Source organism: Lates calcarifer, linkage group LG2 (assembly GCF_001640805.2).
Source record: "Lates calcarifer isolate ASB-BC8 linkage group LG2, TLL_Latcal_v3, whole genome shotgun sequence".
NCBI lineage: Eukaryota > Metazoa > Chordata > Actinopteri > Centropomidae > Lates > Lates calcarifer.
This window is the reverse complement of record NC_066834.1, coordinates 8,501,587-8,522,367: the sequence shown is the minus strand read 5'-3', so window position 1 is coordinate 8,522,367 and position 20,781 is coordinate 8,501,587. Positions and strand designations below refer to the sequence as shown.

Genomic DNA, 20,781 nt, shown 5'->3' with positions numbered 1-20,781 from the left:
GTGTTTAAAGGTGCTGTATGTAAGTTTTTGCTGCTGCTACTTAGCCACAGCCAGCATTTTTACTTACTAGTCTAGAAGAAATGTTGCGAGTTTAGCATCAAACCTTTACTTGCCAAGAGCTGGTTGCTAAGAGCTGGCTGCTAACCAGCTAGCTCCACCCTGTCCCATCTCGTAATACCACTTTGTGATAGTGTAGTGTCACTGTAGTGTCCAGTCTGTGCTCAGTCCGACATGAGAGGATGAAGAAGTAGCGCTGCTCAGAGGACATATTCTTACCTCTTGTCAACACATCAGTGGCTGTAGTTCTTGGTAAGTGAACAGCTGTTAAATGCTAACGCTGGCAATGTAGTAATTGCAAAAATGTAGAATTAGCGCCTTTAATACACTTGGCTCTTCTAGTTAAAATTGTCCTGTTTAGTGGCCAGCGTCACTGACAAAGGGATACATTCTTATTTTTCTTCTATCACTACACCTGCTCTTGTGAAGCTGCAGTGTTAAGGACATGTCACCCAAGGCAGGGTGTTGCAGTGGCACTGCAGTGAGAGTCAGGGTGGTACATTTTCTTGCTGAAACAGTAGCTGTCTGGTTGGGAGGCTTGATGAAGTGGCATGGAATCTACTTGGGAAATTTTATCCCACATCACACTCCCAAGCATGAGGCTGACAATAGCAGTGCTGCATAGTGTGTTGTGTGTTTTATTTCTGTGCTTATGCAATGTCAGCTCACATTTGAGGTATGATCTATCATCAGTCCTGACACCTAATGTTTTGTGATTTGTTTATTTTATCACACGTGGTATGGTGGTCAGATATGATGTACTGCAATGTCTTAAAGCACTGGTTCAGACATGATATACACCACATTTGAACATACAGATTATGAATTTATCCTTTACAGTGTAGGTAGAATTGTATTCTACACTGAATGAGACGGTGCTGAAGAGCTGAGTGAACATAAGTGAGCAGTGAGTGGGGAGTGGGGCAAATAGTGAGAGCACATCCATGGAGAATGATACTACCACCCACACACTCTCTGTCACACACACACATGCACATACACACACAAACACACAGACATCCGCATCAGAGTTCATTGGGGTCAAACTCAGCTCTGTATTTCGCCTATGGGCACTGATAGCAGTGTAAAAATAGGTATTAGTCTCTGTAGCACAAAATACTTCATTTTTTTTCATTTCCTTCCCTCATGTGCCTTCTCTCAAACCTCATGTCTCTGCTGTTCCCTCTCCTTCTTCATATCAAATACATTTTTAATAACTTAGCTATAGTCTGTGCTAGAGTGTGTTCAATGCTGTTAAAAATGAGATACACAAAAAATATTGAAATTAATTTTACAGGTAGTTAGTCATGGTGTTTTGTTATTCTGAGAAAACTGATGATCCCATGAGGAGATCACATGAACCATAAATACATAAGCCTCTTACAATGGCTGCCGTATAGAGTAAAGTGTCAGCTTTGAGCCACAGATAAACCCTGGTGTGTCAGCAGTTTGTTAGATGTTAGTGTGTGTGGCCAAAGCAGTCCGGTTTATAAGCGAGGCAGGTTTGAGTGCAGTTGACGTTTGGAGAGATCAGGTGCTAGGTGGCGCAGTGGAGAAGCAATTGATGAGGGAGAAAACTTGCTTCAGCGCAGAGGTCTTTCAGATTTGGGACTTGACCAATTCTGTCTAAAAGAATTATTGCTGGCAGATGTAAAGAAGCTCCTTCAGATCATAGGAGTCATTTGGCTGTCTACACCCTCCTCAGACCAACAGAAGAGTTACAAACGGTTCCAAAATGGGAGAAAATAAATGCCAAAAAAGATAAAAATGAATTTTAGAGAAAGAGTAGAGTAGTAGAGTCGTAATCTTAAAGCAGTCATTCTATATGTCACCATATTAAGTATATAATATTAAAAACTGCTTTATAATTGTCTTAAAAACCTTTGCGTAAGCAGCGACGTGACACAGCATCACTGACGTTGATTTATACTGGAATTTCACAGAACTATAATCGGATTCCTCCAGATATTTTTCATCAAAACGTCAGTACAGTAAATGTCAATTGGTCCTTATTTTTGGAGAATTTGTTATTAATTCCAGCTGTCTGGATTTCCATTGCTGTCACTATGGTAACACAGTGGGCATGCCTGGCTGTCTAAAAAGGAGCAGTCCAACAAAAGAGGCGAGAAACAAAGAGGCTTTAGAAATTATTGGACATTAGGATTCATACTACTCCAGTCTTGCCAAACATGAACTGTATGCTCTGCTATTTGTGGAATTGTTAACACCATTGTGATTTTTATTCACCATAACACTTTTAATACGTCTTTTATGGCATTAATAAAACATTTTGACAAATTGCCCATTCATGCAGAATTCTGTAAAAGATCAATTTGCACACTTGAGGCAATTTTCAGGGACTTTGGCTTGCACCTGTACATTCCTTCCTACTTTGATTAGAAAGTTACCTCAACCTGATTTAGTTTCAACTTAAAAAACAACAAGAACAAACTTTAAGCAGACAGTTTTATAATCTTGTGTTGGCTTTTCGATAGGAAAGTCTGTGCACTTTGGAATTGAGCACAAGAAAACCCATTGCTCAGGGAAATCCTGAGGACTCCGCATTGTCGTACGTAGACCTACTGTATGCATTTTTTTATTGTTTACTGGACGGAGTCACCAGCTGAGAGCCAGCTGTGTCTGCATTCCTGCCCCTTGCTTCTTCACTGTGGGTGCTGACTGCAGCTGAGGGGATTTACTCGGTCTGTGCTGACATGCCAGGTCATTTATTTATGTAGATGGCTCGTGGAGAGAGATGAAGTGGAAAGGAGGACAGTAACACATGTCAAAAACACTGAGGAAAATGGAGGGGGACGAGAAGGCACATACAGGCCTGGTCAAGGTTTATCTTGAATCGTAGTATTGGCAATAAAACATGGGTAATTAAAGTTGTCTGCAGTGTCTTCTCTTGTCTGTTGTATTGCTGTCCTCAAGACCAAAACTTGGTGAATGGCATTCACTTCAATTGTACAGCTGATCCCACTGAGAGCTGACACCCTTTTTCCTGGTGAAGAAAAGCCAAAGACTTATGATGCTCAAGAAACCCAGATATATTGTTTCTCATGAGCAGTCTGATGAAATCAGGGATGAAACACCATTGAATTCACATTTGACTGGTGCCGAGAAAGTGGACTAACTAAGGCTTGTCAGCAGTGTTCCCCCTAATTTTTCTGTAATTTTATGCGCTACATAGTTTTGCTGTGCGCGGAGAAAGCGGGAGCAGTGCACGATTGCACAGGCGTGCAGCTTAGAGGGAACATTGCTTGTCAGTGTTAATCTGTTTTTTCTGGATGTATAAGTGTACAGATGTTGATGATGTGATGATGTAACTCATCACCTGTGAAAACTTGATAAGCTTATATGGAATGTACATGTAAAGCTTGTTGCTGTTAATTTGGTTTTGCACTATGCTAACTTGTTGTAATCATGCCTCCTTTTTGTTTATAAATTGTATTTTGTCCATTTTGTGAACAGATTATATGTATAACCTTTTATGAATCTAAAGAAACCTTTAAAATCTTTGACACAAGCATGGCTAGATTTTTGAATAGATTATTGCCTACTAGGCACAAGCCCAGGGGGCCAAGGTGTCAGGGTGTTCCTGGAACAGAACCTTTATGTGAAATGACTGTTGCCATTTACCATCAATCAAACAACTTCAAAGAGATGCTAATTTGCCACAAAGGTGAACACAAAGAGACATGGATCAAGTAAAAAGAGATGAGAAACAACCACAAAAAGATGCAAAATTAGTATTAAAAAAGACGGGGAGGCTAAATTATCTTTATCGACACCTAAAACAGCTACTTGGAACATCTTCCACTCATTTCAGTCTGGTTTTCCTGCAATTACACTTTTCAGCTGTGTGTCCCATTAGTCAGCCATAACCATAGAGCTAAGGTCAGAGGTGTTATACAAACTGCTCTCTGTATTCATCCTGCCAGTCACATAAGATAAGGGCCGTAGCCTGGCAGTGCGGCTGACAGTGAGGAATAGGAGTTGTGAACTCCTGTGCTCAGGGTAGTAAAGGCTAAAAGACATTATTCCACCGTGTCAGGAGGGGAAAAAAAGCAGTTGTGGTTTTGAATGGAAAGGTGCTGAGGGTAGCAGCATGTGGAATTAAAGAAGTTCCTCGTGTCATGGAACGATTGGATTTGAAGCTTTAATGTAAATTTTTATTTGAAGTCTGCAAATATTTCTGACTGCACTCACACCTTATTTCTCTGCTACATTTGCTGGGTTAAGTTAGCATCCCTTGATTAGTAAATTTATACTACCGTAACACTTTGAATGATCCAGACTATAGATGAACTATAGACTACAGAGGAGTCAGTATTTGGAAATTTACCTACATTGCATAGCATACAGAAAACCACTGCAAACTGATTTTCTTGAATATCACAGGAAAACACACTCAGTTGCCAGTTCAGTAATTTATAGACAAAATAATATAAACACCTGTCAGTATAAGACAATATAATTCAACAGCACCACAGCCTGCAGCTTCCAAAATGACTGTGCAGATGAATCAATACCTCTCTAAAACACATTTTTAAAATAATTTATTGTAGGACTGTTGTACTAGATTCTGGAAACTGAGTATACTCTTGTATTAAAGGGCAACCAGACTAGTTGTTGGGGCATTAAAAATGAAGCATACAGATCAGGGTTGACTCGAAAAATGTATTATCATTGATTTGATCTGTTTGACAAGATTACAGTTTAATCCATCCAAAACACTGTAACACACAGAAAAAAAACTGGGATACACAGTAACAAGGACGATGTGGATAACACAGTAAGCCTAAGTATGACTCGTGAAGAGAGCCGATCAGGAGGGAGTAGATGGTGCCAATAAAGAATCCCTTATGGAATAATATCCAGAATTAAATGTGTCTCCATAGAGGGTGGTGAAATTAGGTCTGTGTTTTACAACTGGATTTTAAACTGGGACACACAGGCCTGCTGTACTGTAGAAATCCAATTGACAGGCTGGCAATAAACAGATCAATGCAACAGACCGGAAAGAGGTGCATGCGTTACCATATGATAGATATCCAACATACTGCTAGCTGGACAAACACTGTCCTGCCATATGAGTGGTATTTTCTTATATAAGCTTTAAAGCTTATAGCTTCTTCAGCAATGGAAATATTATAATAAACATAGAGGCACGTGTATGTAGACTGACAGCGGCATTAATATTGTAGTCCTTTTCCCTGGGTGAGCTCATCAACAGAGTGGCTTCTCTGAAATAGGTCAAATTCACAACACATTAACCTTCACCCACATATGGGAATACTGTCATTCCAAATGTGGCTTAACAAGCTCTCACATGGATGCAAAGATTATTACTGCTGCCTGTTTCTCTCTGTCTCTCTCCCTCTCTTTGCATTTTCAACAGAAAGAGGAGGAAGACAATAGTCTAGAGACCCTGCAGAAATAATCCCAGACATGCAGGAGTGCATATGAATCCTTAGAGAGTAGTTTTAACCATCACTGTACATGTCTGGGAGTGTGTGTCTGAAACCCTGGGCTAAAGACGTAAAGAGAACACTATCTCTCTCCTCATTTCACCTGTCTGATTTCAAATAATACAGTCGTTATCTCCACTCATTGCAAACCCCGTCTATATCATGACTGTGGAAACAACTTTAGGCCATTACTGCAGTTGTTGTTGTTCAACCTGCTTTTTTCAGTAGAAAAACCCATCAGGAGTCTTTCCTCGCAACCTCTGCCCTGAATAAACAGGAACATCTGGACTTTCCCTGCCCCCACTTTAAAGCTGGCAAAGGTGCCAGAATTGCTGCAATCTGTTTGTCTCTCACAGATTAAACCCTCTTTGTATGCTGCCTATGATAATAAACGGGGATATGCCCATCTTTCATTTCTGTTGAAGAGCCAACAGAGAAAGCTCTATCTTGGTATGCGCTTTTTAATTTTACTACATTTTTATAGTTTTTTTTTCTATTGCTACTCATTGATTCAGTTTCTCTTCCAGCATCAGCAAACCACAACTTACCTTCTCCAAAAGATAAACTGATTTATGATAGTGCTGCAAGTACAACACTATGTTGTTTTTTCATAGACTGAACATTTCTTTAAATCGTTACATAGAGCCTGTGGTTACTCAATGGATTACAGAGAACTGACCTGGTGCACTAATATTATTTTGATGTGTATGAGGTTCCTGTGCAAGGACATTAGTTATCTAGTTGTTCAGGGTAACTGTGTCAGACAAATTGTTTTATAATAATTTTCAGTACTGGTATCCGGCATCTGCACATAACATCACCTCTGTGTGAGATATCTCAAAAAACATCTGGACAGGAGAGTCATGGTCGAGGTTAAGGTGCCCACCCTGAGCCTAGTTCTGCTCAAGATTTCTGCCTCTTAAAAAGAAGTTTTCCCTTGCCACTGTTGCCAGGTGTTTGCACATGGTGGGAATTGTTGGGTCTCTACAGTGTATACCTATTGTATATGGAAAGAGCCCTAAGATAACTTCTCTTATGATTTGGCACTATATAAAATAAATTGACTTGACTTGACTTGACAGTGAGATAATGGTTTCCTCAGGCTTCTGATGATTCCCTCACACCTTGTGTAGCACCATTGTTAGGCCAAATTGTCCTGTGACCCGTATTTCTTATTTATAAGAAAAATAAAAATATAGAAAGCAGAGAGAGAAATTTACTGATTTGTGCTCCCCAGATGATGAATCCTTTCAAGACTGGAAACTTAATTAAGTTTTCTTCAGCACCACTTTTATCCCTAAAATGTCAATATTGGATGTCATAATCCAGGTAACTGCTGTAACATTTGCCGGGTTCATTTATGGTTACAAAGAGATAAACCCCCAGAGCAAACTTCATGTCCACCTTTGGGTGCAATTTGTTATTTAAAATTCATTGTATGTACAAACTTGCTTGACCAGCAAAATTATCTTATTTCTTAATAATCAAAGTACTATGTCAAATATTAAAAGTATTGCTTTCTTTATGTAAATGTATCTTTTGGCACCAACATGTTGAAGTTTTGATTTACTTTCTATTGGAAATTAGAATATTAGATATGTCTAGATATGATTCTGTTCCTTCTTGGATTAATTATCATATTTTTGTATGTCTTTCTAAGCATATCACATAAATGATTGGAAGATCAGTATTCTAGCAGCACAAATCCAAGGTTCAGACGGTCACTGTCTGGAATGGAGAAGTCCTTGGCCAGGCAGATGGTCTGGCACTTGGCTTGGCCCTGTTCCCTGTCTAGGTTTGCTTTTTCACGCTCTCAATCCCTCCAATCCTGCGAAGAGAGAGTGAGAGATAGAGGTAGTGAGAATATATAAGAGAGGGAGAAAACAGCAAGCAAGACAGACAGTGATAGATAGAGAAGGTAGAGATACTGCAAAGGGTGTTCGGCCCATCTGGTTGCTGACATAGTTGAGCAGGATTGCTTGGCATAATGAGTATCTGCAGTTCTGAACTTCAAAGCTTTGTGCCTTGTCCAGTTTGGATGAACAAGTAGCTTTTTACCAGACTTGTGAAAAACTGAGCAATAAATACCTTGTGTGAGAAAAGATCAGATTGTTTAAAAATATTAGGGTTGACTTAGTGTTTGATTCAGTAAATGGATGGATTGATGGTTTTTATGGAGAAGAGAAACTAGTGGCTGGCCATGACTTTTCAATCTTCCTATGCTGCAAGTCCTGGATTGAGTTTCTCTTTAAAATGTGTTTGCTGTAGAACTATTGGAATTTTAGACCTTTTCACAACAGACAATTCACTTGTCAAAGTAATAAAGCATGGTAAGGTGTTAAGTGTCCTAATAGGCCATGACAGTACCGGAAACCTCCTTTCCACCAAAGCAGTTTGGAACCAGTGCCTATCTTGAACCAGTTCTTTGCATTTTGACATCCAAAGAACTGTCTCTTGGCCATGAAATCTGTCAAGAGGGGCACCAACACTTTGCTGGTCCAGAACCAAGAACCTCTTACATCATGGGTTCAGGGGGGCCAACAAGTCCAACTAAAACTTGACCACCATTTATTAAAAAAAAAAAAAAACTTCCTTACCTAAGACTAAAGTGTTAGCATGCATGCTGGCAGTCTGGGTTAAATGACTAATGATCCAACTTCCTGCAAGTCGACATGCTCCATCAGCAGTCACCTTGAAGTTTTGAAATGCAGTATCTTAACAGATCTGAAATAATAACTGACTGACTGATTAATCATTCCACAGAGCAATTTCTGTGGTCTTACCTTCAGTGATGGATTTCAATAATCTGATGAAAGTGCTCCTTCATCTCCTGCATTTTGGGCTCACTGCCATTTGGCTTTATCAATTTGAACCATCGCCAGAGGAATATCATTTCAGAGCTGATGAGATTTGTGTGCTTTGTGCCATAAATCAAATGTCTTTAGTATTGCTTCTGTAAAATTTTGTAAGCTTTCTCCTGAACACAGTTTCTATTATCTTTACGCTTTGTTCAAACAGATGTCCACCATGTAAATAATAGACATTGAAGTTGACCCTTTAAACTGAAACATCAAATGACTACAGCAACTTTTATTACTGCATTAATGTTAAACTTTCTATTATATTGAAAAAACAACCCCATACATAATAATATTATTTATCTACAGGTATGAGGATGCAGAACATGACAGTTCACTGGTATTGCAAGTAATTAATCTAAGAGCATTGGTGTCAGGATATTGCTCATAAAATGATGATGCTTAACTGCTTCTTGGACATAGACATTTTAATCATTTGATGCTACAATTGAGAAAAATCAATATTTAGCTCCACACAGTTTTGGCTCAGTATACCTGAGTATGTGTGTGTGCTAAAGAATACGCAGGTGGTTTGACAGAGGGGGAGTTAATCTCTGTCGGGTAAATGCCTCCTCTGCTCCTCCTCCTCTGTCTGCTTTTTTCTTTGTTTCTTTAAATATTTCATCATTCTTTGTCGGTCTGCCTCTGCCCTTTCTTCCTCTCTTTTCTCTTCTTATCTTGCCATTTCTTTCAACCTTGAGTCCAACATTGTCTCGTTTAGACAGTGTCCACCTCCCTTTATCTGTATCTGTCTTTTTTCACTATGCCTCACATTTCCTCTATGGTTTCTCAGTCTTTCCGCTGGACTCTTCTTTTACCTTGAGTCTACAACCCCCCTCTGTCATTCGGGGTGTGGGGCCCAGACCACATCATTATGCTCCAAAAAGCATGTGGCAGAAACTCCTGGGGGAAAAGCAAAAGAAAGCACAGGGGAGATTATTAATTCAGACCTTTCTTCAGGTTTTTGGACGACTGACCTTATAAGTTGAAAAGGAATAAATGTGTCTCTTGTGTTTGAATGTGAAATATTTTATTTCCAAGAGAAGAATGGAGAACTAGTATTTCTGAGCATATCAGAATGTCTAGGAAATACTGCAGCATATAGTAATTATATTACCTGGATGACAACACTGCTGTCAACACACTCCTTTTACGTTAGATGGATTCCGGGACACCCACTCCTCCATGTTCTTATGCTCTGATAAGTGCCCTTCAGCTGGGTTTCTGTGTTTCCTGTCCTTGAGAAGTGTGCTCTTTGCACCATTACCACTGCTTAATGGGGCTGGCTTAAGGCCTAAGAGCTGCCATTAGCTGAGCTTCTACATCTCCCGTCATTATCACCAAGTAATACCCTCTCAGCATGAACACACACTCTAAAACTCTGGCAGCACTGGCTGCTGTTTCACCAAGCTTCTGTCTGTAGTATCTGTACAGAGTACTCCTCAATATAACTTTTCCACTTTGTTCACTGTTGTTGCTAAGATATTATCAAAGCTTGATTCAGTGAGCTTCATGGTCTTGTCACTGTATGTGAAGGTCACAGGTATTCTGTAGTTTTGTCCACTAGGGGCACTGTTGAGCGATGATTTGATGAGTGCTGAGTGCTTAGTTGTATCATGTCACATGAGCTTCAACAATATTTTCACAACCTGCCCTGCTTCCCTTTGTTATTCTTCTCCATTGCGCTAGCTATTACACGTAGAGACAGTGGCTGGTACAGTCTATATGACAAGACTACAGTTGTGCTTTGACCTAAGTGCTAACATCAGCATGCTAGCATTGCTATTGTGAGCTCGTAAACATGCTGATGTTTAGCACGTGTAATGTATCTTTGTTGATGTAGATGTTGATATATTTCACTAAAGAAATGAAAACATCGACCTTGAATGTCTGTAGCAAATTTCCTGGCAATCTATCCGATAGTTTTCACAATATTTCACTCTGAGCCACAAATGTCAAAGTCAGGAGGACGCCAAAGTCAGTGGGATTCTTCCTCTGAGAACCAAGAATGTATGAATGACTGCCTGACAGGCCAACATAATGTACATAGTCCTGAGGTCACAAATGTTACTTAGCGCAGCTTCAAGCTCATAACAACAAATATATCACCTCAAAATGACTGTACCTACAGTTGATGGCATTTTTTTCTTGATTATTTGAAACCCATCATGTGGGCTTATATACACTTTAAATACTTTGTATTGCAGTTGTATACTATCGTTTTGCTCCATCTCCCAACTCCAGTCCTTGAGCGATGGCTGGTTGAAGGGCTGACATGGAAAGTAGGAGGTTTTTGCCCTTTCACCCAACCCTACTGTTCACTTTAATGTGATGTGTCAGAGTTTAGTCTTTTTGACAAGCTTGTGTGTGTGTGTGTGTGTGTGTGTATTTTTAATTGTTTGAGAAACTCCAGAAATAATACAATAGACATTAATGGGTGAGATAATGGGGGCTGAATGTGTTCCAACAGCTCCTGTGACCTCTCTTTTCAGCTGATTGAAATTAATGCAGGCTCAAATAAAAGATTACCTTTCCAACATTCCTGAGCAGGCCATCTGGAAAATCCGACAAAAAGCCAGATGGACTGATTCACTTTGGGCTGCCTGAGCAGGTGTGTTAAATCTATTCCGTTCTGTTTTATTTTATTCCATTTGCCACTTGCTCACAGCTGCTATTGCCTGCAGTGTTGGTCGTGTCTTTCATTTACTTTTTTGTTTATGTGATGCTTTGAGCAAACATTGCATGCATGTTCTGTCTGCATCAGACATCATGTTATAGTTTGTGCAATAAGATTTGGTGTGTAGGTGTGCTTACAGTCTACTGCCATGGAAACTTGCAAGTGCACCTTGTAATGAGGTGTAAACTTCTCCTTTATTGACTGCTCATATTTTTGTTATGACACACAACAGTTGCCAGTCATTGTTGCCGACTGTAGGCTTGAACTTGATTTGCTTAATGGCTTACATATACAGGGCCAAAGTCATGATGTCTGTTCCAGTCACTTCTGAAACTCAGTGCAGTCTCTCATTCAGTATTCATCAGCCTTTCTGAACAAACAATGTGAGTTCCTAGGGTTTATTTTTTCTAAATCAGAGTGCTGTAGTGGAAAGTTTTTGACTTTAACAAAGTTGAACAACAAATACTTTTTGAGAGCAGAAGCAAGTACAGGTCCAGCCCCATAAAGATTTACAAGCATGGCAGCATGGGTCACAGAAACTTCACTCAGTTTCATCCTTAATATTATAAAATTTGGAATCTCTGGTGTCTAAAACATCTCTCTGCCCTGCAGTTATTGCAGACATCAGACACATCTGAGCTAACCCTAGGAGCCCCTCAACTTCCTCATGGACTTACCTCTTTTGTATAGACAGTGAAAAGGGGGGCTGATGGGAAATGGTGTTTTGTAAAAGGCTTTTAAAAACCAAAAATATTTTCCTGACCCTTACCCAAACATACGGAGTGAACCATACAAAATACTGCTGAGAAAGACTGCTCTGAAGCAGATTTTTTTTGTAATTGGAGATATTACAAATGTCAAGTTAAATATCCTAATATTGACTCTTTGTAATACACATATTTCATTTTAGGTTGTAAGCTATCTCAACAGAGCTCTATATCTTAAAATCTTCTGTTAAAAATATGCAGTTTTTATTTTTTAGATTTTCTTTTATGAGAGAAGACTACACTGTTGTTAATACTTTGCTCTAATAATCAACAACTTCACAGCACACAAAAGCCTTTTATACCCACAGTTGTCCCATCAGACATTGCTATAGCAGTGTAGAAAATATTTCAGCACTTCTCAGCCAAGCTGTGACACTTCCTGTGTGAGTCAGAAATAGAGCGCCCACTTCACGCTGAGAGACATTTTTGCTAAAGGAACCAATAGGATATCTCTCGTTTTTGTGATAGTTACTCCGTGCTGAGATGGGAAGTCATGATAAATGATTGTACAGTGTCACTGCCAAGGAAGAGGAGGAAAAGACAGAACATGACACGGAGGCTTGACAGGGCTTCACTATGTCTGAGTGACAAGACATGCAGTCGTCCTGTGGATTTGCCTTTTGTGTCTATTGAATGTGAGCCCAGATGGTCCTACTTCCTTACTTGGCACAAACACTGAGGAAATCTTGATTGGAATAGTTTTACCCATTGATTTGATTTGGTGATGATTGAATGGCCCTTTATGGTTCATAATGAGTCTGTGTGTTGCTGTTGACTGTGTACAGTCCAGGAAGAGAGTGGACGTTTGACTGCAGCTGGGATGAAGTGAACAGTCAAGTGATGGTTCTGTTCTTATGAAAATGACTGTTAGAAAGTGGTTTTAGTTTGAATGCTAGTTTTATATTTTGAAAAAATGCTTCTTTTAGGAAATTGGGAAGAGGGTTAAAATCTCAAACACAGAGGAATAAGGAGAAAGATTGAGTGTGCACCAAGCAGCATCGGGTGTCTTGAGGCAAGATGTGAAAAAACAACTCAATAAACACACTGCTCTCTGGAGTGGTCTGCCTTGCAGCCATGAACACTAAAGTAAATGTGCATTAGTGCAAACAGACACCACATGGTCAGACATGGACACAGGCATAGAAACTGATAAACATGTATAACACAGACAAAAGACAAGTACACTACACATGCACACACACACACACAAATATCCTTCACAGTTAACCTGCAGGGCTCCACCTACATTTCAAACACCCAGACAATCATCAGGGGAAGCAATTTTCACCATAACACCTGCCTCAGTATACTGATCTGACCAGGGGCTGTCTCAAAAACTGTTTATAAGAGACTTTCAGGTTCGTCAGTGAAGAACATTGTCATTCACAGAATTATCTCCAGCTCCATTAAATCTTTAAATATGCATTGCAAAAGATGTTTTTAGGAATTACAAGTTATCTAACATTACTTTGTCAGTGGATAAAGCAATCACATATTCCTGGCAAGGAGGCTTATAACCAGGATTGAAATCAAAGCCATGTTTTATTGTATGTCTAAGTATTTATTATTAGATGTCAATCTTTTCTCTCACACTTAGCAAGAGTGAGAGTGTTGAGAATTCTTTTTTCCATTAATTATTTTTATGTGCCATAAATGGAAAGTGACTCAAAGACAAGATATTGAGTTTCTGAATATAGCTACATTACATTAGCTGTTTGAAATGCAGATGCTGAAGAGACAATGCTGATCCATCCATTACCTATACCACTTATCCTTTGAGAGGGGGGTAGGCGAGAGGTGGGATACACCTTGGTCAGGTCACCTGTCTATCACAGGGCTGACATACAGGGACAAGTAACCTCTGAAATGATATGAAAAAAAATATATGGAAATGCTATCATCTTGCCTTTTGCACTATTGCATTTGCTAACAAGGTCCACGATTTCAGATGTTCCCTCTGGGTTCCACTTGTCTTTTCAAAAATTAGGCAGGTTTCTTACCAGTGGAGTGAAAGACTAAAAAATGATTAGAGGGATTGGACTTAAAAAGTAGAGGTAAGAGATTTAAAAGAGTGAAAAAGGATGAAGAGAGTGAATGACTGCTGGTGGTGCTGGTAATCAGCCAGAAGGGCCTTCTGATTCTAAACAAGCAGCGGGTGGGAAAGGAAGGAGGATGAATGGCTGCTAATCTAACACTTCTACTCTGCTGGGCTGAAGCTTGAACTGTGGTAAAGACAGAAAGAAACAGAGAGACAGAGGCCTGACTGAGTGGCGGATGGGAGAGAGGGGGGGGGGGGGGCGCTGTGGTGTTAGCCCTACAGCTATCAGTACTAGTAGGAGGAGAAGAGGGTGGGAAGAGTGAGTTTAAAGGGGAGGGGGGGGGGTAAAAAACATGAGAGAGAAGGAGGTAGAGCGCACACATGTCGCCTGCTTGGATTTGAAGGGGAAGGAAGGAAGAGCGTAGACAGGAGGGTGGATGTTTGCAAACTGAGAGGGCTACAGGAAAACTCTGACTGTAGTGTCACTGTCAGGGCATTGGTAAGGTAAGATGACATTTTCAATATGGTTGTTATGAGGACGTTAGAGTGCTGTTCAGATTTTACATGAATCCAACTTGGCATAAAAACATTTTAATGGTGAAACTGTCTGCAAAGTAATGAAGGCCTCACACTGTGTAACCTAGAGAGAGTCATGCTCACAGCACCCAAGTCTTGTGATCTGTGTTGGGAGATACAAAGTCATTTCATCTCTCAGTTGCTGTATTTCTGCGTGTGTGCATGCCGCTTCTCACAGACTGTGTGTTTGTGTGTTGTTATGCTGCAAACACTCGTGAGATAAGAAAGACACAAACACACATAGACAGACATCCTCTCTGTGCCATACGCCAGTGGCCAATGAATGAGCATCCTTGTAAAGAGAGCTCAAAGCAGATGAGTCTTCTTTTTCCCTCTCCTCTAACCGTCCCTCAGGCTGCTCTCTGCCGCTCTTCTGTTCTACATTAATTCTTTAACAAGCTGCCATTATACCACTCATACAGACATGGCTTCAGAGTAGAAGATCTGGATCTGAATGTGATGAGTGAGAGACTTATAGACGCTTCATATGACCAGCTCACAGTAGAATCACATATTTGAATCTATTTTATGAATGCCTGCATACATTTCATTCCAGTGGTGCATCATTTTCCTTTTCTTTTCAAATTTGTTTTATTTTGATTTGGAGAAAAAAACTTTCAAATCTATTATTAATATGATGTATTTTATAAACTCATCATATACTTTATCAAACTTAATACTGCCAATATTTTTCTCTGAAATGCGGTGGAATAGAAGTAGCTGAGAATGAAAATACTCAGCTACACAGCTATCTCAAAATTGTGAATAAGGATAATATTTGAGTAAATGTGCTGAGTTACTTTCCATTACATGAGATGTTGAAACCACACAATGTTTGGCATTTTTGCTTGATAAATGTCAATATACAATATACAACATGAAATGAACTAATAATTTCAGAACCATACGTAAAATTAAAAAAAAAAACCTACACCCACACACACACACAAAAAAAAACTGTTTTGGCACTGTTTTCTTAATCTGCTGTAACAGCAGTGGCACTGTAACACTGCAGCAGGGTCACTGCAGCTTCCACTTCCATTAGGTGCTGAAGTGAGGGTAAAGTGATCACCCACACTTGCCATTTTTCCAGTCTGGCTTGAGACTGAAAGAGACAGGGAAAGACAATGGCAGCGGCATGGTCGGGGGATGTTTCTATTTGCATGCATACACCACTCCCACCAGTTCCCCTCCTTATCCGGGGAACAATGCTGAATAGAGGATTGCCTGATGTCATCCGGCATTGCTGCTACTGATCTGACAAGAATCATAAATCCTCTCCCGCCACTTCCTTTCGTGAACTAATAAAGTCTCCATCAGTCGTGTCACTGAAATTGTGCTCATGAACAGATCAAGGCTTTAGAAAATTTCTCAAAGTGTGGCCATATTCATTAGTGAGAAATTCCCACAGCTTCTATCCTTGTGAGACAAAGGTCATTTGACATCCACTTCCTGTGGCTGAGTCAACTCTTCAGTCCTTACACGGAGCAAATTTATGCCAAAAATGAGGAGCTCCATCAGTGCATTCTTGTGGTGAAGTGACGAACAAAAGAATCATCTTGAGTCAAACATAACCTCTTCTCTTTTGTTGTGTGTAGTGGCTGCAAACAATGGATGCTTTTCTGTTGTATAAGATCCTTCTGAACTAAAAGAGTGACAAACAACAGGACACACTGTAATGTGCTCTGCTCGTCAGAGATTAAGCCTTTTGGTTTACACAATCGTCTTTTTTGTGATCACGTAATTTGGAAGAAATGTCCCTACTGTTGCTTTTCCTTCTTGACACTTTAATCACTGGCTCTAAAGCTACATGAAATAATGTCAGAACAGTTTTCACCCTGTTTTCACCCTCACTCCCATGACCAATTTGGATGATTTCACACAGCTGCATGTGTGACTTTTATCATGTCGGCACAGATGGGACAGCCCACCCTACAACTGTGGGTTTGGTAAATGGGAATGTGACATTAGACTTCACTGATTCTTTCTTTACAATCATTGTTATACGTATGTCATGTCTAATGCCTACTAGTGCTACTAGAAACAAGATCATTTTTCCTTGCAATGTAATTTATGTTTATTAAGCTTGGCTATTTCATCCTGGTGTGTTCCTATAGTCTGCCTACACACAATGATACTTCGTTCATTTATACACACTCACAGATGGTGCAGGTGCAAAAGCAGATGTATCATCTACAGCACAGCTACAAATTAATCACAATCTACAAGACAAAAGTATTTAAAGCCAAATGTAATTTATATATTTTGGTTCATAAAAATATATGCTCATGCCACTGCTTCAGGCTGCCCTGAAGAAGTACCACTGCTCAGAGGGTGTATTGTAACCTCTTGTACTGTAAATGCAACAATGGCTGAAGCTCTTGGCAAGTAACCATCACATCATCATAGTTGTTTGGGAAATGATGGTCATTTTCCACTATTTTAGACATTTTATTTATTAATTGTTTATCAAAAGGAAGTGTTGACAGTGCTTCAGAGAATACAGTGGACATTTATAAATGTTCATCCTTGACAATTTCTTCTTTCTTCTCAGATGTCATGGCGTCCGACCTACCGAAGCTCCAAGTTTCGAAATGTCTACGGGAAAGTAGCCAACCGGGAGCACTGCTTCGATGGTGTTCCCATCACCAAGAACGTCCATGACAACCACTTCTGTGCCGTCAACTCCAAGTTCCTCGCAGTTGTCACTGAGAGCGCCGGTGGGGGCTCCTTCATTGTTATACCTGTATCTCAGGTAACTGGCACTGTTCTTGTACTTTTGATTTGCTGTTTGAATTTGAATGCACATAATGTTCAGTTGATAATCATACCATGAATGATTTGTTGAGTCAAAGCATTTATTTTAGGTTGTAATTGTGTAATACAGTGCACATGCTTTTAAGGTTTAGACTTTACATTTTTTCTGTTGCTTTATAAATTACTGTGGTTTCAGCTACTTCGCAGCCTAGTAAAATCTGAAGTTAGAGCGCTGTTTCCACATAAATGAAGCACAGACCCTACCTGCTACTGCAAAGCATGCCAGCCTTAAATCCTCGAGCCAGAATCTAAAGGCAAAGTTGCAGCAGAGTTGTATTGCCAATAAGAGCACATAAAGGCATAGTGGTATTTCCCTTAAAAACAACAAGAGAGCACTGTTGTGTTGGAAAGTGTGAAATTCTTTGGAAAGTGTTTCTTCTCACTGACAGTTCTTTTCACATACAAATACATTCAGATTTACTACCTTTGCTGGATTATTCATACAGCACTTCAGATTTTGGTACTTGATTTATGGAAGATAAGCCTCAAAGTTGCAGATTTTAGATGTATTATACAGATAGCAAAGTGATAAATTGTCTGTGGAAAGTGGAAAATAATTTTTCCAAGAGCTGTATTTAACTGAAAACTTGTTTGCTCACATTTGATTTGTGGTGGTAATACTGGGTTTTATGTGGAGAGTGTAGTAGAGTCTGAATTTTGTGCCTCTAATGAACTTGGGTTGCTCTTGTAGACAGCAAGACAAATGTCTCCTATTGGAAGCTCATTATTGTTGCATTCTTTCATCTATCCCTATATTAACAACAATGTAGTGCAAATATTGGAGCTATTCTTCCAAACTCCTGTGATGTACTTTGCATCTTACTCCACTTTGTAGATGACATTGTAGGCCTGAGAAACCATTAAGTGCTTTGCCTCTTTAAGAGAGACTCTGCCAAGGTACTTGAAAAGCTCCTGGCTGCCAAGCAGGGTCGAGTCAAGCTGTTATCAGGCAGAAGAAGTATTCAGTAAGCTGAGCTGTTCTGCTGTCTGAAGCAGGGAGACCTCAGCTACATTTTACTTTGTATCATCATGAGCTCTGGTGGAAAAAGACAGACTCATGCCCGTCTGTGTGTTAATATGTGTGTGTATGTGTGTCTGTGTGGGCCCTGCAATTTAGGCAATTAGACAGTTGGTGTGAAGTGCTACAGTGATGTCAGCCTTTTTTTATTTTCCTCAGATCCAAAGTTGCAAACTGTCCACTGTTGCCACGCCCTATCATTTTATACACTGAACAACACAGTACACAATAAGAGCCTAGGTTACCACTTAATATAACCTTAATTTAAGAAAGAGACTTTTTTATTTTGTCTACCTACACTGTTTAACTGAGATATGCCTTTTAAAACTGGTGAGACTTCAGGCAGTTACTATGCAGCCCTCTTTGTTTATGAAATTCACTTTGCTTTGAGCTTTTGAATTTGAAGGAGAGTAGCACAGCATTGCATAATGAAAGGAACATTTCCTGGCACAGTGTCCAGTTATAAGTGGTTGCTTGCACAGACAGAAAGAGAAGGTCTTCAGATGTGACTGCTAGGTGGCTTATTTGTAACTCAGTAGTTCAGTATCATTTAATTGTACAGGATTTACTGAGAAAGAAATTAGTAGGTGATGCTGTATGCGTCAGTGACAGGTGTACTGAGGAAGTTTTTTTTTTCTTCAGTCAAAACAGTGAATATAAAAGCTAATATTAGTAGTAGTTTTATTTCTCACTATCTGCTGGAAAATCTTTAAGTGCTTTTCACCTCTGTTAATGACATATTTTGATTATAGGGTAAAAAATACTATTACTACTACTATTACTATACAATGTACAATACTATTGTACGTTATCATCTACAGTGACTAATAATGTTTGAACTGAAACTGATATTTTACTGTGGTATTTTTCATCCTGTGTAATGACTCTTAAGCATTTCCTGGGGTTTCTGCTGAGTTGACAAGTTCAGAAATGGCATTTATCATATTCAACAGCACCAGTGACAGCTTCTGTGGGATGGCGGCTACTGTTTCATGCAGTATCCTCTGGTCAAAACAACAAATCAGCAAACTTAAGTAAGTTGCAGAAGAGACTTTACACATGGATGAAGACTAAAAACATATAGTTTATTTGATCTCCTCTCTCTTATTAACCTGCTGAATCAATGACTTAGGTTAATCATAATGAGGAATGGTATGCAGAGTGATTGCACCAGTCACGCTTTAACCAAAATCAATAGCCACCTGCTCTGTTTAGTAGATCATCAGTAACTATCTGTGATGTGCCGTGTATATGAGATCACTCAGAATAGGTAGAAAAAAATAATCTCTTTTCAGTTTTCCATTCTTTGTTGAAGGTACTCTTACACGTGTGAATTTTCAAAATGAGCTCCTCCTGCTCTATTTAATAAACAAACTAATCTCTGGTGAGTATGGCTAATGGCAAGGTGCGAGCATGGCAGACTTGTTACGATGACAGCCGGCGAGACAGCCATATGGTTAGCCCCAGACAATGCCAGCAGCAAGTGGAAGGACTACCGCTGGCAACCACCTGGCACACAGACCAGCCCAGAAAATGACACATAAGGTCACAAACACCTCCTCGTCACCTCAGACAAAGACATAGAGTGCAGTGGGTGTGTCACATTTAGCTAACATTGGTAGCATTCTAGCTGCGTAACATACAGAGCATATGTATAGTGGTTCACATATCTTTTAATAAAATATCAGGCTGACCTCCTCATTTATTTGTCACCATGCATCTCTGTTTGGTCCTTGTCTTGATAATGACCCATGCGCATATTCCATGAGACTGGATGGAGAAAAACAAAATTAGCAGCTCTCCCACAGCTGTGGTAGCACCTCTATCCATCCATAAAGAAATGCATTTTGTTGCATTGATGTACTCTGTATACTCGGTTTATTATTCTGAATTACAAAACAAAACTGTGGAAAGGAGGCCTGTATTATATGTATTATATGTGTTATATGACATTTTTATAGATTCCTATTCTAATGTCATCAAGAGTAAATTATAGTGTACATGTTTTATTGGCATTAAGGTTATTTCTAATACATGGTAGACTGCTCATATTCACAAACAAGAATGTTGCTTTGCTGCAGTTTTATGACCATTAAGTCAAATTATCACTGCGAGGTCCCTATAAACAAAGTCTTACTGTACAGAAAAACAAATGCACCAGTGATCCAGTGACAGTGACCAAAACCACCTGACTGTCCAAACACTGCAGGCAGAACAGACATGCATAAAAAGCATCAGGAGCATGCATTAGATCAGCAGCATGAGATAAACCACAGCAGCAGAAAATTCAATTGATTAAACCTACTGAGCATGACTCAGCATGTTCTTTTTAGTTCATTGAGGAGTGGCTGGGCCATATGGGAGAATATACCACAGAATATTCTGCCATAAAGCCTCAGCTAAGATTTATAGTCTGTTGAATTAGCATGCAGCAGCACTAATGTGTTGCTGCAGCAAACATCGGGTCTTTAGAGAAGAAACTGACAATGACAGCGGTGT

At 39.6% G+C, this 20,781-nt stretch overlaps 1 protein-coding gene across 5 annotated transcripts in view; it reads left to right on the top strand.

Moving 5' to 3' along the window:
• The window catches only part of coro2ba (coronin, actin binding protein, 2Ba), a 41,797-nt gene that overhangs the window by 8,495 nt on the left and 12,521 nt on the right, over positions 1 to 20,781 (top strand). Inside the window, exons 1-2 of one of the 5 annotated variants that reach the window (XM_018683498.2) lie at positions 249 to 309; positions 17,002 to 17,202. In XM_018683498.2, the coding sequence (XP_018539014.1) occupies positions 17,002 to 17,202 (201 nt within the window). In that variant the 5' untranslated portion in view covers positions 249 to 309. Of the gene's footprint in view, positions 1 to 248; positions 310 to 5,962; positions 5,982 to 14,203; positions 14,376 to 17,001; positions 17,203 to 20,781 lie in introns of those variants that run through there. The other 4 variants (XM_051075006.1, XM_018683499.2, XM_018683497.2 and 1 more) reach the window with 4 other exon arrangements.